The sequence below is a fragment of the Oncorhynchus mykiss genome, chromosome 1 (genome assembly GCF_057628025.1).
Source record: "Oncorhynchus mykiss isolate SJ-2025 chromosome 1, ASM5762802v1, whole genome shotgun sequence".
Taxonomy (NCBI): Eukaryota; Metazoa; Chordata; class Actinopteri; order Salmoniformes; family Salmonidae; genus Oncorhynchus; species Oncorhynchus mykiss.
In genome coordinates this window covers 75,657,419-75,673,536 of record NC_143022.1, presented here as the reverse complement: position 1 = coordinate 75,673,536, position 16,118 = coordinate 75,657,419, and the positions used below count along the sequence as shown (strand labels likewise).

General features: G+C 44.3%; 1 protein-coding gene across 2 annotated transcripts in view; it reads right to left on the bottom strand.

Moving 5' to 3' along the window:
• Positions 1-16,118, bottom strand: part of pcsk2 (proprotein convertase subtilisin/kexin type 2) — an 88,759-nt gene that overhangs the window by 53,962 nt on the left and 18,679 nt on the right. For both annotated transcript variants that reach the window (XM_090240338.1, XM_021611043.3), the window contains exons 3-5: positions 12,636-12,749; positions 12,090-12,198; positions 3,538-3,575 (exon numbers count right to left, since the gene is read on the bottom strand). In XM_090240338.1, coding sequence (XP_090096464.1) covers positions 3,538-3,575; positions 12,090-12,198; positions 12,636-12,749 — 261 coding nt within the window. The remainder of the gene's footprint in view (positions 1-3,537; positions 3,576-12,089; positions 12,199-12,635; positions 12,750-16,118) is intronic.

The window sequence follows — 16,118 nt, the reverse complement described above, 5'->3', positions numbered from 1 at the left end:
CCCCTGAGGGGCCCCAGTGTTAAGGATCAGCATGACAGAAGAGTTGTTGCCAACTCTTAACACCTGGGGGCGGCCCGCCAGGAAGTCCAGGACCCAGTTGCAGAGGGAGGTGTTTAGTCCCAGAGTTCTTAGCTTAGTGATGAGCTTCGTGGGCACTATGGTGTTGAATGCTGAGATGTAGTCAATGAACATCATTCTCACATAGGTGTTCCTTTTGAGTATACGTCAGCACAAAATGTACAGATCATTCAACATTATACAAATACTTGGTGGTTGTATTCAAACCACTCACAAAAAGTCAAATTTAGGACAGGCAGAACTTAATGTGCTCGTGCAGGCTTCCGCTGGATTTCTTAAAACGCGACACACGGGAGATTACATGTGTGTTATAAAAACTTGATTGCAACCACCCACAATAATAAACAAGGAGATCAGTTGATCTCTCGCTGTTACCGTGTCAAGTGATTATGATACTAGACAGCTGTGTCTAGGTTCTCTACTCCCACCAACAATGAAAATATCAACCTATCAGGAGTATTTAAAACTGTAAAAAAAGTAAAAAAAATTTAAACTGTAAAAAAAGTATACTTATTTGAGTATAAGAATATAGAAGGAGTAGGCCTATATTTCATTTAAATGTTTCACCTTAAATGACAAAATAACATGTGTGCTGTTTGAAATAACTTTATCAGACAGCCTTTTATTTTGAATAAAATAGATAATATAGACCTAACTCATCATAATTGACTTGATTCAATACACATTTCAAATATGGACAGTCCGGGATAGTTTTCCCCAAGCTTGATAAGTAACAACCATACTATTCAACAATAACTTTATTTTTAAAACAATATGTAATTAATGGATTACATAAAATTATAATAAGAATAGGCAACGCCAAAAAGTAGTGCAACTGAGATCAGCTGTGTGGGTGATTTTTCCACGTATGGATGGTTTAACGAGAGATTACCTTGTGTTAGTACACTGGCCAATGTTCATTGCAATAGGCCCCTTATATTATATAAGGTCAAAGCCCTGCTTAGATTTTCAATCCCCTGCTGTATTGAATATTACCACATCCTCAAATTAACTATGCACTAGAAATGCTCTCATGCCTCTCTCAGAGTACCACTTATGATATTCTCATTATGAACAAAGGAAGGTCGTTTGATATTAAAAAAGTATAAATATTCCAAAGCTTGGTCCAAAGCTTTTGAATATGGAGTGTCCTCATATACCAGTTTGGAAACACATACTGTGAAATTTGTTGTAGACTAATTTACATCAATAGACTACTAATTGATATCCTAAGTGTGAAAAAAAAAGAGTTCTCTCTGGTTCCTTATTAAACTCATTCGTCATGATTATCTTTACCACACCATCTTCGTCATGCAGTACTTGCCAATACAAGAGACTCAGAATCCCTTAACAACCTAATAAAATACAGGCACACGCACACTAAAACACACACTGTACGAGATGAACCCTTGTGATTATGTGACATCACCGGGCGTTGGCATGGTAATTTCCCTTAGAGGAAAGAAAGTAATCCTTGAACAATATAAAGACACAACATCCAATAATACTGCAGTAACAACATCCCAATGCAACATCCCAGTGCAGATATGGGCACTGACAAACCTCCAGCTTGCTAGAGACTTCCCAAAGACCAGATAGGAGAAAAAAAATCACATTGTCAAAAGTCCTTCAGATGATAACATTGATAACTGCTTTAAGTTAGTTACATTATCAAGAGTAGGATGTCTGTCGGAACGATGTGTAAGAGGCGCTAAACAAGATTGGCCCGGCTTTACCTGACATCTGCTGCCCTTTGATAATGGCATCATATTATAATGATGACTACGGCACCATAATTTCTTATTTCTGTTTTAAATTTTGATAAATGTGCAAAAATGTCAAAAAAACTGTTTGTGCTTCGTCATTATGGGGCAGTGTGTAGATTGATGAATTTTAGAATAAGTCTGTAACATAACAAAATGTGGAAAAAGGGAATTGGTGTGAATACTTTCCAAATGCACTGTATAATCGTGCGCTCTTACACATACTAATGCAGACCAATCAATAGTGGCTGATTGCAGTGTTTGTAGTCTTCTGAAAAATAGGAATACATAAACCAACAACAGCTTCGGCCCTGGAAGAGAGTGAAGATGCAATAAATGAGATTATCAGCCTCCTACACACACACACACACACACACACACACACACACACACACACACACACACACACACACACACACACACACACACAAACCCACAGGAAGTGTATAGCACTAAGTCAGTTTTAGATCGTTACACAGCGTGATCCATCAGCCCAGTAGAGCATGCATGTCCTGCATCATCCTGACTGCCACGCTCACGACAGGCTATTTTTGGGGTAAGACTCATCCCAGTTAACAGGCAAGAAACATACACACACACACACAGGCATCACACAGGAACCACAGAGCTTATGTCAAAAAGCTGAAAAGCTGAACAGAACTGCACACAGTATCAAGTTTCCTTGCCTATCTTAAAATAATTCCCCTTTTTCCAATATCCTCCGACTGAAAGGAAATAGTTTACATTTAATCATCTCTCTCTCTCCCTCACTCTCACTCTCTCCCTCTTCTGCCGTCTCATCTTTCACCTTCTCTGAAGCTCTGAAATCTTTCCAAGATGAGAGGAAAGAGAAGGGAGGAGAAGCAGAGATGAAGGGATGGAGGAACAGCACTGTGTGTATGTGTGTGTGTTTGTGTGTGTCTAATTGCATCCCACAGCAGAGATGCAGCATAGCCTTTCAGTACTGTTCATTACTGTGTCTCTATGAGAGAACATATTACTGGATGGTGCTGTGTTACAAAAGACATGACTGGTTTCCTGTATCAGTATTGGGCACCCTGCTGTAAACGATTCTGTCAGATCCGATAACATTCACAACTCTCACTATCAGTCAAAACAACAGCCATTTCAACAACAGCCATTTCAACAACAGCCATTTCAGAATTTCAGCAGTTGGCCAGTTCTGTTTACCACTGAACACTGGGCTTCTTGAGTACATAGTCAATAGATGTTCACTAGTACTGCACTGTTAATAGTTAAATAATATATTTTGTAATGTGAGTTCCTTACTTTTACTCCTTAGTCTTTTTCCTGTTTCTGGCCAGCAACACTGGCAGTCTTTTGAGGTGTTATTATCAGTATTCTGGAGTTGGAATATCACAATATGCGGTGCTAGCTACCCTGGCATTATCTGTACCAGTGACAGATCGGCCTGCCATCCCGCCTGCCACAGTGCTGTACGCATTAACATTAAACAGCTTGGCTGGCCGGATGCCTGTCTACCCGTCCTCCAAGGATTCAAGGAGACTTGCCAACCATGAAGGAAACTTGGAATACACCTGCCACTGGCACCGCCACTGGCACTCAACAACAGACCTGTGACAAGTGCCATTTCAAGGCCTGATTTATGTCAAAACAGCAATACAGGGAATTAACAGAGAGGATTGTGAAATGAGAACAAAGATTAAGCACTTACGTAGTTTGATGCAAGATCTGGGTGGAGATAGTCGATCCCTGAAACATAATTTCAACATAAATTAGTGAGATAATGCTATACATTTTTCCCCAAAGGAATTTAGGTCTTGAGGGGAGGTTTTGACCTTTATAAGAAGATGTCAACCAATAAATGGTCACTTATTTTACGTTGTACTTATTACATTCTAATGTGGAGCTGGTCGGTACTTGTACATGTCATTTGTTCAAATGGTATTTAGTTCATTAACCATGTGTAGATACCTTGTCGTCATGAACTATAAATAACCACATTAATAAGTGGATGACTAATACCTTTAAATCTGTATTTATAATTGACACATACTGTGTAGTGGCCACCAATTGTTATGAATGGCTACCAACTCTGGTCCTGAATAGCTACAGGTAGTGGTGGAAAAAGTACCCAATAATAATACTTTACAAACACAGTATTTGTGTTTAGTGAGTCCGCCAGATCAGAGGCAGTAGGGATGGCAATGCGTTATATTGATAGGTGCGTGAATTGGACCATATTGCTGTCCTGTCTGAGCATGCAAAATGTAAGAAGTAGTAAAAAGTAAAAAGTACAGAATTTATTTTGAAACGTAGTGAAGTAAAAGTAAATATAAATAGTCAAAAAAACTACAGGAATTACTTAAGTAGTACTTCAAATTCTTTTTACTTAGTTCCTTAACACTGGCTACAGGGTATAAAGTAGGGGTATCAAACACACAGCCCCTGCGGGTGGTATGACAAAAAAAAGCCCTCAATCTACTGTGCATTTAAATGATTAAAACCAAATCGAAACTGTGTATAAATTACATTATACAGTCTCTTCACTCTGTCCAGCTCACTAACAGTCACCTGATTAAAAGCTAAACAGTCAGAGAGAATCAAAAAATCCCCACAAAAACATGGATAGCTGACCTTATGTTTATTGCAAATTTTGACGGTGAGGAAATATAACACATTTTCAGAGTGAACATCTGGACCTCGGTGGAGGCCGAATGTATAGGGCTTTAGCCCAGAACTACAATCCCAGTGATGACCTCTATTAAGATATTACTCTGGACTACTCACTATTCTGGACGGTTCTGACTTAGAATATGTGGACAACTATAAATACCTAGGTGTCTGGCTCAACTGTAAACTCTACTTCCAGACTCATATTAAGCACCTCAATCCAAAATTAAGTCTAGAATCGGCTTCATATTTTGCAACAAAGCCTCCTTCACTCATGCTGCCAAACATACCCTCGTAAAACTGACTATCCTACTGATCCTTAACTTTGGCGATATCATTTACAAAATAACCTCCAACACTCTACTCAACAAATTGGATGCAGTCTATCACAGTGCCATCCGTTTTGTCAGCAAAGCCCCATATACTACCAACCACTGCGACCTGTATGCTCTCGTTGGCTGGTCCTCGCTACATATTCGTCGCCAAACCCACTGGCTCCAGGTCTCAGCTCACTGGTCACCATAGAACCACCCACCCATAGCACGTGCTCCAGCAGGTACAGTGCCTTGCGAAAGTATTCGGCCCCCTTGAACTTTGCGACCTTTTGCCACATTTCAGGCTTCAAATAATAAAGATATAAAACTGTATTTTTTTGTGAAGAATCAACAACAAGTGGGACACAATCATGAAGTGGAACGACATTTATTGGATATTTCAAACTTTTTTAACAAATCAAAAACTGAAAAATTGGGCGTGCAAAATTATTCAGCCCCCTTAAGTTAATACTTTGTAGCTGTCATGTACTGTCATGTTGTGTCTTGTCTCTGTCCTTTCCCTTCACCCTGTCTCCCTCTGCTGGTCGTTGTTAGGTTACCTTTTCTCCCCCTCTTTCCCCCAGCTGTGCCTTGTCTCCTCCTAACCACCTCGTCACCCCTTTTCCCACCTGTTCCCTTTTTCCCTCTGATTAGGTCCCTATATCTCTCTCTGTTTCTGCTCCTGTCCTTGTCGGATTCTTGTTTGTTGTGTTTCATGCCTGAACCAGACTGTCGTCATGTTTGCTGTAACCTTGTCTTGTCCTGTCGGAATCTGCCGGTCCGTCTGAGCCTACCTATGTTTGGTAATTAAAGAAGCTCTGTTTAAGTTAATTCGCTTTTGGGTCCTCATTCACGCACCGTAACAGAAGAATCCGACCAAGAATGGACCCAGCGACTTCGGATCCTCTCCACTCAGCCGTCGGGATCCAGGGAGCGATGCTAGGCAGACACGAGCAGGAATTGTCTGCTGCTCGACATGCCGTTGAGACCCTGGCCACCCAAGTCTCCAACCTCACAGAACAGGTTCACCATCTCCGCCTCGATCCACCGGCCACTTCCAGGGCTTTCGAATCTCCGGAGCCCAGAATCAATAACCCGCCGTGTTACTCTGGGGAGCCCACTGAATGCCGCTCGTTCCTCACCCAGTGTGATATTGTGTTTTCTCTCCAGCCCTACACTTTCTCCAGGAGCACTGCTCGTGTCGCCTACGTCATATCTCTCCTTATTGGACGGGCTCGTGAGTGGGGCACGGCAATCTGGGAGGCAAGGGCTGAGTGTACTAACCAGTATCAGGACTTTAAGGAGGAGATGATACGGGTTTTTGATCGATCTGTTTTTGGGGAGGAGGCTTCCAGGGCCCTGTCTTCCCTATGTCAAGGTAATCGATCCATAACAGACTACTCTATTGAGTTTCGCACTCTTGCTGCCTCCAGTGGCTGGAACGAGCCGGCTTTGCTCGCTCGTTTTCTGGAGGGTCTCCGCGCAGAGGTAAAGGATGAGATTCTCTCCCGGGAGGTTCCTTCCAGCGTGGATTCCTTGATTGAACTCGCTATTCGCATTGAGCGACGGGTTGATCTTCGTCACCGAGCTCGTGGAGAGGAGCTCGCGTTCTCCGTTGCCCCCCTCTCCGCATCACTACCATCTTCCTCTGCCGGCTCGGGTGCTGAGCCCATGCAGCTGGGAGGTATCCGCATCTCGACTAAGGAGAGGGAACGGAGAATCACCAACCGCCTCTGTCTCTATTGCGGTTCCGCTGGTCATTTTGTCACTTCATGTCCAGTAAAAGGCCAGAGCTCATCAGTAAGCGGAGGGCTACTGGTGAGCGCTACTACTCCTGTCTCTCCTTCAAGATCCTGCACTACCTTGTCGGTCCATCTACGCTGGACCGGTTCGTCAGCTTCCTGCAGTGCCTTAATAGACTCTGGGGCGGAGGGCTGTTTTATGGACGAGACCTGGGCTCGGGAACATGACATTCCTCTCAGACAGTTAAAGGAGCCCACGGCCTTGTTCGCCCTGGATGGTAGTCCTCTCCCCAGGATTCAGCGTGAGACGCTACCTTTAACCCTCACTGTTTCTGGTAATCATAGTGAAACCATTTCTTTTTTAATTTTTCGTTCACCTTTTACACCTGTTGTTTTGGGCCATCCCTGGCTAGTTTGTCATAATCCTTCCATTAATTGGTCTAGTAATTCTATCCTCTCCTGGAACGTCTCTTGTCATGTGAAATGTTTAATGTCTGCTATCCCTCCTGTTTCCTCTGTCTCTTCTTCACAGGAGGAGCCTGGTGATTTGACAGGGGTGCCGGAGGAATATCACGATCTGCGCACGGTGTTCAGTCGGTCCAGGGCCACCTCTCTTCCTCCACACCGGTCGTATGATTGTAGTATTGATCTCCTTCCGGGAACCACCCCCCCCCCCCGGGGTAGACTATACTCTCTGTCGGCTCCCGAACGTAAGGCTCTCGAAGATTATTTGTCTGTAGCTCTTGACGCCGGTACCATAGTCCCCTCCTCCTCTCCCGCCGGAGCGGGGTTTTTTTTTGTCAAGAAGAAGGACGGGTCTCTGCGCCCCTGCATAGATTATCGAGGGCTGAATGACATAACAGTGAAGAATCGTTATCCGCTTCCTCTTATGTCTTCAGCCTTCGAGATCCTGCAGGGAGCCAGGTTTTTCACTAAGTTGGACCTTCGTAACGCTTACCATCTCGTGCGCATCAGGGAGGGGGACGAGTGGAAGACGGCGTTTAACACTCCGTTAGGGCACTTTGAATACCGGGTTCTTCCTTTCGGCCTCGCTAACGCTCCAGCTGTCTTTCAGGCATTAGTCAATGATGTCCTGAGAGACATGCTGAACATCTTTGTTTTCGTTTACCTTGACGATATCCTGATTTTTTCACCGTCACTCCAGATTCATGTTCAGCACGTTCGACGTGTCCTCCAGCGCCTTTTAGAGAATTGTCTTTTTGTGAAGGCTGAGAAGTGCACTTTTCATGCCTCCTCCGTCACATTTCTCGGTTCTGTTATTTCCGCTGAAGGCATTAAGATGGATCCCGCTAAGGTCCAAGCTGTCATTGATTGGCCCGTCCCTAAGTCACGCGTCGAGCTGCAGCGCTTTCTCGGCTTCGCGAACTTCTATCGTCGTTTCATCCGTAATTTCGGTCAGGTGGCAGCTCCTCTCACAGCCCTTACTTCTGTCAAGACGTGCTTTAAGTGGTCCGTTTCCGCCCAGGGAGCTTTTGATCTCCTCAAGAATCGTTTTACATCCGCTCCTATCCTTGTTACACCTGACGTCTCTAGACAGTTCGTTGTCGAGGTTGACGCGTCAGAGGTGGGCGTGGGAGCCATTCTTTCTCAGCGCTCCCTCTCTGACGACAAGGTCCAACCATGCGCGTATTTTTCTCATCGCCTGTCGCCGTCGGAACGTAACTATGATGTGGGTAACCGCGAACTGCTCGCCATCCGGTTAGCCCTAGGCGAATGGCGACAGTGGTTGGAGGGGGCGACCGTTCCTTTTGTCGTTTGGACTGACCATAGGAACCTTGAGTACATCCGTTCTGCCAAACGACTTAATGCGCGTCAGGCGCGTTGGGCGCTGTTTTTCGCTCGTTTCGAGTTCGTGATTTCTTATCGTCCGGGCTCTAAGAACACCAAGCCTGATGCTTTGTCTCGTCTCTTCAGTTCTTCAGTAGCCTCCACTGACCCCGAGGGGATTCTCCCTGAGGGGCGTGTTGTCGGGTTGACTGTCTGGGGAATTGAGAGGCAGGTAAAGCAAGCGCTCACTCACACTCCGTCGCCGCGCGCTTGTCCTAGGAACCTTCTTTTCGTTCCCGTTCCTACTCGTCTGGCCGTTCTTCAGTGGGCTCACTCTGCCAAGTTAGCCGGCCACCCTGGCGTTCGGGGTACGCTTGCTTCTATTCGCCAGCGTTTTTGGTGGCCCACCCGGGAGCATGACACGCGTCGTTTCGTGGCTGCTTGTTCGGTCTGCGCGCAGACTAAGTCCGGTAACTCTCCTCCTGCCGGCCGTCTCAGGCCGCTTCCTATTCCCTCTCGACCGTGGTCTCACATCGCCTTAGATTTTGTCACCGGACTGCCTTCGTCAGCGGGGAAGACTGTTATTCTTACGGTTGTCGATAGGTTCTCTAAGGCGGCTCATTTCATTCCCCTTGCTAAGCTTCCTTCTGCTAAAGAGACGGCACAGATCATCATCGAGAATGTTTTCAGAATTCATGGTCTTCCGTCGGACGTCGTTTCGGACAGAGGTCCGCAATTCACGTCTCAATTTTGGAGGGAGTTTTGCCGTTTGATTGGGGCTTCCGTCAGTCTCTCTTCCGGCTTTCACCCCCAGTCTAACGGTCAAGCAGAACGGGCCAATCAGACTATTGGTCGCATCTTACGCAGTCTTTCTTTTCGCAACCCTGCGTCTTGGTCAGAACAGCTCCCCTGGGCAGAATACGCCCACAACTCGCTTCCTTCGTCTGCGACCGGGCTATCTCCTTTTCAGAGTAGCCTCGGGTACCAGCCTCCGTTGTTCTCATCTCAGTTCGCCGAGTCCAGCGTCCCCTCCGCTCAGGCTTTTGTCCAACGTTGCGAGCGCACTTGGAAGAGGGTCAGGTCTGCACTTTGCCGTTATAGGACGCAGACTGTGAGGGCTGCTAATAAGCGTAGAACTAAGAGTCCACGATATTGTCGCGGTCAGAGAGTTTGGCTCTCCACTCAGAACCTTCCCCTTAAGACGGCTTCTCGCAAGTTGACCCCGCGGTTCATTGGTCCGTTCCGTATTTCTCGGGTCATTAATCCTGTCGCAGTTCGACTTCTTCTTCCGCGATACCTTCGTCGCGTCCACCCGGTCTTCCATGTCTCCTGCATCAAGCCCGTCCTTCGCGCCCCCGCTCGTCTTCCCCCCCCCCCCCCCATCCTTGTCGAGGGCGCACCCATCTACAGGGTCCGTAGAATTTTGGACATGCGTCCTCGGGGCCGTGGTCACCAGTACCTCGTAGATTGGGAGGGGTACGGTCCTGAGGAGAGGAGTTGGGTTCCCTCTCGGGACGTGCTGGACCGTGCGCTGATCGAGGATTTCCTCCGTTGCCGCCAGGTTTCCTCCTCGAGTGCGCCAGGAGGCGCTCGGTGAGTGGGGGGGTACTGTCATGTACTGTCATGTTGTGTCTTGTCTCTGTCCTTTCCCTTCACCCTGTCTCCCTCTGCTGGTCGTTGTTAGGTTACCTTTTCTCCCCCTCTTTCCCCCAGCTGTGCCTTGTCTCCTCCTAACCACCTCGTCACCCCTTTTCCCACCTGTTCCCTTTTTCCCTCTGATTAGGTCCCTATATCTCTCTCTGTTTCTGCTCCTGTCCTTGTCGGATTCTTGTTTGTTGTGTTTCATGCCTGAACCAGACTGTCGTCATGTTTGCTGTAACCTTGTCTTGTCCTGTCGGAATCTGCCGGTCCGTCTGAGCCTACCTATGTTTGGTAATTAAAGAAGCTCTGTTTAAGTTAATTCGCTTTTGGGTCCTCATTCACGCACCGTAACAGTAGCGCCACCTTTTGCTGCGATTACAGCTGTAAGTCGCTTGGGGTATGTCTCTATCAGTTTTGCACATCGAGAGACTGACATTTTTTCCCATTCCTCCTTACAAAACAGCTCGAGCTCAGTGAGGTTGGATGGAGAGCATTTATGAATGTATTTGGCTCCATCCATCTTCCCATCAATTTTAACCATCTTCCCTGTCCCTGCTGAAGAAAAGCAGGCCCAAACCATGATGCTGCCACCACCATGTTTGACAGTGGGGATGGTGTGTTCAGCTGTGTTGCTTTTACGCCAAACATAACGTTTTGCATTGTTGCCAAAAAGTTCAATTTTGGTTTCATCTGACCAGAGCACCTTCTTCCACATGTTTGGTGTGTCTCCCAGGTGGCTTGTGGCAAACTTTAAACGACACTTTTTATGGATATCTTTAAGAAATGGCTTTCTTCTTGCCACTCTTCCATAATGGCCAGATTTGTGCAATATACGACTGATTGTTGTCCTATGGACAGAGTCTCCCACCTCAGCTGTAGATCTCTGCAGTTCATCCAGAGTGATCATGGGCCTCTTGGCTGCAGCTCTGATCAGTCTTCTCCTTGTATGAGCTGAAAGTTTAGAGGGATGGCCAGGTCTTGGTAGATTTGCAGTGGTCTGATACTCCTTCCATTTCAATATTATCGCTTGCACAGTGCTCCTTGGGATGTTTAAAGCTTGGGAAATCTTTTTGTATCCAAATCCGGCTTTAAACTTCTTCACAACAGTATCTCGGACCTGCCTGGTGTGTTCCTTGTTCTTCATGATGCTCTCTGCGCTTTTAACGGACCTCTGAGACAATCACAGTGCAGGTGCATTTATACGGAGACTTGATTACACACAGGTGGATTGTATTTATCATCATTAGTCATTTAGGTCAACATTGGATCATTCAGAGATCCTCACTGAACTTCTGGAGAGAGTTTGCTGCACTGAAAGTAAAGGGGCTGAATAATTTTGCACGCCCAATTTTTCAGTTTTTGATTTGTTAAAAAAAGTGTGAAATATCCAATAAATGTCGTTCCACTTCATGATTGTGTCCCACTTGTTGTTGATTCTTCACAAAAAAATACAGTTTTATATCTTTATGTTTGAAGCCTGAAATGTGGCAAAAGGTCGCAAAGTTCAAGGGGGCCGAATACTTTCGCAAGGCACTGTATATTACACTGGTCATCCCCAAAGCCAGCACCTCCTTTGGCCGCCTTTCCTTCCAGTTCTCTGCTGCCAATGACTGGAACGAATTGCAAAAATCACTGGAGTTGGAGACTTACTGTATATCTCCCTCACTAACTTGAAGCATCAGCTGTCAGAGCAACTTACCAATCTCTGCAGCTGTACACAGCCCATCGTTAAATAACCCATCCAACTACCTACCTCATCCCCATATTTGTTTTTGTTTTTCTGCTATTTTGCACACCAGTATTTCTACTTACACATCCTCATCTGCACATCTATCACTCCAGTGTTAATTGCTAAATTGTAATTACTTCGCCACTATTGGCCTATTTATTGCCTTACCTCCTTACTTCATTTGCACACACAATATATAGCTTTTTCTATTGTGTTATTGACTGTACGTTTGTTTATCCCATGTGTAACTCTGTGTTGTTGTTTTTGCACTGCTTTGCTTTATCTTGGCCTCGTTAAATAAAGGTGAAATAAATCAAATAAAAAATAAAAAGATAGTGATACACCTTCAACCGTAAGGTCTATCTATACTGGTACCTACCATCGTCCATGATGGCTATGGTGATGCCTCTCCCGGTGTAGCCCAGCCCCCAAGCCTCAGCCACATTGAGGTCCAGTCCGGGGGTCCCATCAGCCTGGCCCGTGTTGATCTAATCAGTCACACAAACAATATGGAGACAGTCCGTGACGCAGGGCACCCAGCCGAGCGGCCATTAGATAATTAGTCAACATGGAGGAAGATAGGGGTAAGGAAGGGGTGAGGAAGAGATGAGGTGTGGAGGATGGGAGGGAGGGGGAGTAAATGTCACAGATATGGCACTTAGCTGGGATCCTACTGCAGAGCGTTTAATCTGAGAAGTGGAACAAAGGAAGGCACGTTGGCCCTGGCGGAAAGGAAAGTCACGCTTGCCAGTCTAGGGTAAACACTGGGGGAGGAGACTGACATAAACAGGGAGATGAGATGGTGTGGGCAATATTGACTGGCCTAATGAGAAGACTTAATCTCCATAGGAGGAGCAGCAGTGAATATGTCTGTGATCAGTGGTCAGTGAGTGAACAAGTATAACGGATGCTGATGACAACTCACCAGATACCACTGTTTGCTGAATAGGGGGTCGGTAATTTTGACGTCAATTTCGTTGATGCTTCTGTAGCCTCGCTTCTGTCGGCCGAAGCCCTCCTGGTCCAATACATTCTTTACCTGAGAAAGGAAATGCAAATATTACACCATGAGCCCTTTATATTCAGAGTAATCTGAATCAATATAGTCAAAATGTATCATTACAATGTACTTCAGGTGTATATGGTGACTATACAAGAAACCCACTCATAAACACTTTACCTATAAGTAATTTGCATAACTGTGCAAAGTGTACATTGGAGGGAACTGCTTTTAATTTGTTTGAACTGAACATCCATTCAAAGGGAATATTAGCTGACATATGAAATTGTTTGAGATGGTCATACTATAGATTATTTAGCTATATGATTTTTAATTTTAGGGCCCCTTTAGGTATCAAAAGTTTGGACACACATACTCATTCAAGGGCTTTGCTTTATTTTTTACTATTTTCTACATTCTAAAATAATATTGAAGACATCACAACGATGAAATAACACATATGGAATCATTGAGGAACCAAAACATTGTGAAACAAATCAAAATATATTTTAGATTTTAGATTCTTTAAAGTATCCACCCTTTGCCTTGATGACAGCTTTGCACACTCTTGGCATTATCTCAACCAGCTTCACCTGGAATGCTTTTCCAACAGTCTAAAAAGAGATCCCACATATGCTGAGCAGTTGTTGGCTGCTTTTCCTTCACTCTGCAGTCCAACTAATCATAAACCATCTCAATTGGGTTGAGGTCGGGTGATTGTGGAGGCCAGGTCATCTGATGCAGCACTCCATCACTCTCCTTCTTGAACAAATAGCCCTTACACAGCCTGGAGGAGTGTTGGGTAATTGTCCTGTTGAAAAACAAATGAGGGTCCGACTAAGCGCAAACCAGATGGGATGGCGTATCGCTGCAGAATACTGTGGTAGCCATGCTGGTTAAGTGTGCCTTGAATTCTAAGTAAATGAATGACAGTGTCACCAGCAAAGTAAGCCCACACCATCACACCTCCTCCTCCATGCTTCACGGTGGGAACCAGACATCTGTAAATCATCCGTTCACCTACTCTGCATCTCACAAAGACAAAGCAATTGGAACCAAACATCTCAAATTTGTACTCATCAGACCAAATGACAGATTTGTCATGTTCATTGCTCATGGTTCTTGTTGCAAGCAAGTCTCTCCTTCTTTTTGGTGTCCTTTAGTAGAGGTTTCTTTGCAGCAATTCGATCATGAAGGCCTGATTCATGCAGTCTCCTCTGAACAGCTGATGTTGAGATGTGTCTGTTACTTGAACTCTGTTAAGCATTTATTTGGGCTCAATTTCTGAGGCAGGTAACTCTAATGAACCTATCCTCTGCAGCAGAGGTATCTCTGGGTCTTCCTTTCTTGTCGTGGTCCTCATGAGAGCCAGTTTCAACATAGCGGTTGATGGTTTTTGCAACTGTACTTGAAGAAACTATAAAAGTTCTTGAAATGTTCCAGATTGACTGACCTTCATGTAATGATGGACTGTCGTTTCTCTTTGATTATTTGAGCTGTTCTTGCCATAATATGGACTTGGTCTTTTATCAAATCTGATTTACTCAAACGCATTAAGAAGGAAAGAAATTCCACAAATTAACTTTTAACAAGGCCATCTGTTAATTGAAATGCATTCCAGGTGACTACCTCATGAAGCTGGTTGAGAGAATGCCAAGAGTGTGTAAAGCTGTCATCAAGGCAAAGGGTGGATACTTTGAAGAATCTCAAATATGAATTTGTTTAACACTTTTCTGGTTGCTACATGATTCCATATGTTATTTCATAGTTTTAATGTCTTCACTATTATTCTACAACGCACAAAATAGTAAAAAAAATAAATAATAATGAGTAGGTGGGTCCAAACCTTTGACTGGTACTGTATATAATTTTTTGGGGATCAAATATAGATTTTGGCCTTTACTACTAAAGCCCACAGAAACGCATTGAATAATACATTCATAAATGGCAAAAAAGGACAGTCAAAAAATACATCATAAGGAACAAGGTTTTGAAGTGCCTGTCCTAAATCCAAGAGATATACAGCATATTTTTTTACACATAGTTAATGAACCCCTGTTTTGGGGTAGGTACAAAACAAGCTTTATTTTGTAACATAGATTGACACACCGGTGCAGCAATCGACTCTAGGGGGTTAACATGATTTTTGAATGACTACCTCATCTCTGTACCCCACACATACAATTATCTGTAAACCACAAAGACCAGGGAGGTTTTCCATTGCCTCGCAAAGAAGGGCACCTATTGGGAGACTAAAAAAAATGTATCTAAAAATGTATAATAATAATAACCTGACATTGAATATCCCTTTGAGCAAGACAAAGTTAATAAATAGACTTTGGAATGCTGTATCAGTGCACACCCGTTTCTACAAAGATGCAGGTGTCCTTCCTAACTCAGTTGCCAGAGAGGAGGAAACCACTCAGGGATTTCACAATGAGGCCAATGGTGACTGTAAAACAGCTACAGAGTTTAATGGCTGTGATAGGAGAAAACTGCTCGGGGCGGCAGGGTAGCCTAGTGGTTAGAGCGTTGGACTAGTAACCGGAAGGTTGCGAGTTCAAACCCCCGAGCTGGCAAGGTACAAATCTGTCGTTCTGCCCCTGAACAGGCAGTTAACCCACTGTTCCCAGGCCGTCATTGAAAATAAGAATTTGTTCTTAACTGACTTGCCTGGCTAAATAAAGGTAAAATAAAATAAATAAAAAATAAAAATAACTGCAAAGAATGTGGTAAAGAAATGAATGTTACAGCATGTCCTGAATACAAAGCGTTATGTTTGGTGCAAATCCAGCACAACACATCACTGAGTACCACTCTTCATATTTTCAAGCATAGTGGTGGTTTTATCATGTTATGCGTATGCTTATCTTCGGCAAGGACTAGGGAGGTTTTTAAGATAAAAATAAACGGAATATATCTAAGCACAGGCAAAATCCTTGGAGTAAAACCTGGTTCAGTCTGCTTTCCAACAGACACTGGGAGACAAGTCCACCTTTCAGCAGGACAATACCCTAAAACACACAGCCAAATATACACTGGAGTTGCTTACCAAGACGACATCGAATGTTCCTGAGTGGCCTAGTTAGAGTTTTGACTTAAATCGTCTTGAAAATCTATGGCAAGACTTGGCCGTCTAGCAATGATCAATAACCAATTTAACAGAGCTTGAAGAATTGGAATTGTTAAAAGAATAATGTGCAAATATTGTACAATCCAGGTCTGAAAAGCTCTTAGAGGCTTACCCATAAAGACTCACAGCTGTAACCACTACTAAAGGTGATATGACATGTATTGATGTGAATACTTACTTAAATGAGATATTTCAGTATTTCATTTTCAATAGATTAGAATAGAACACACTTTGTCAGTATGGGATATATTTCTATTTAATCCATTTTGATTTCA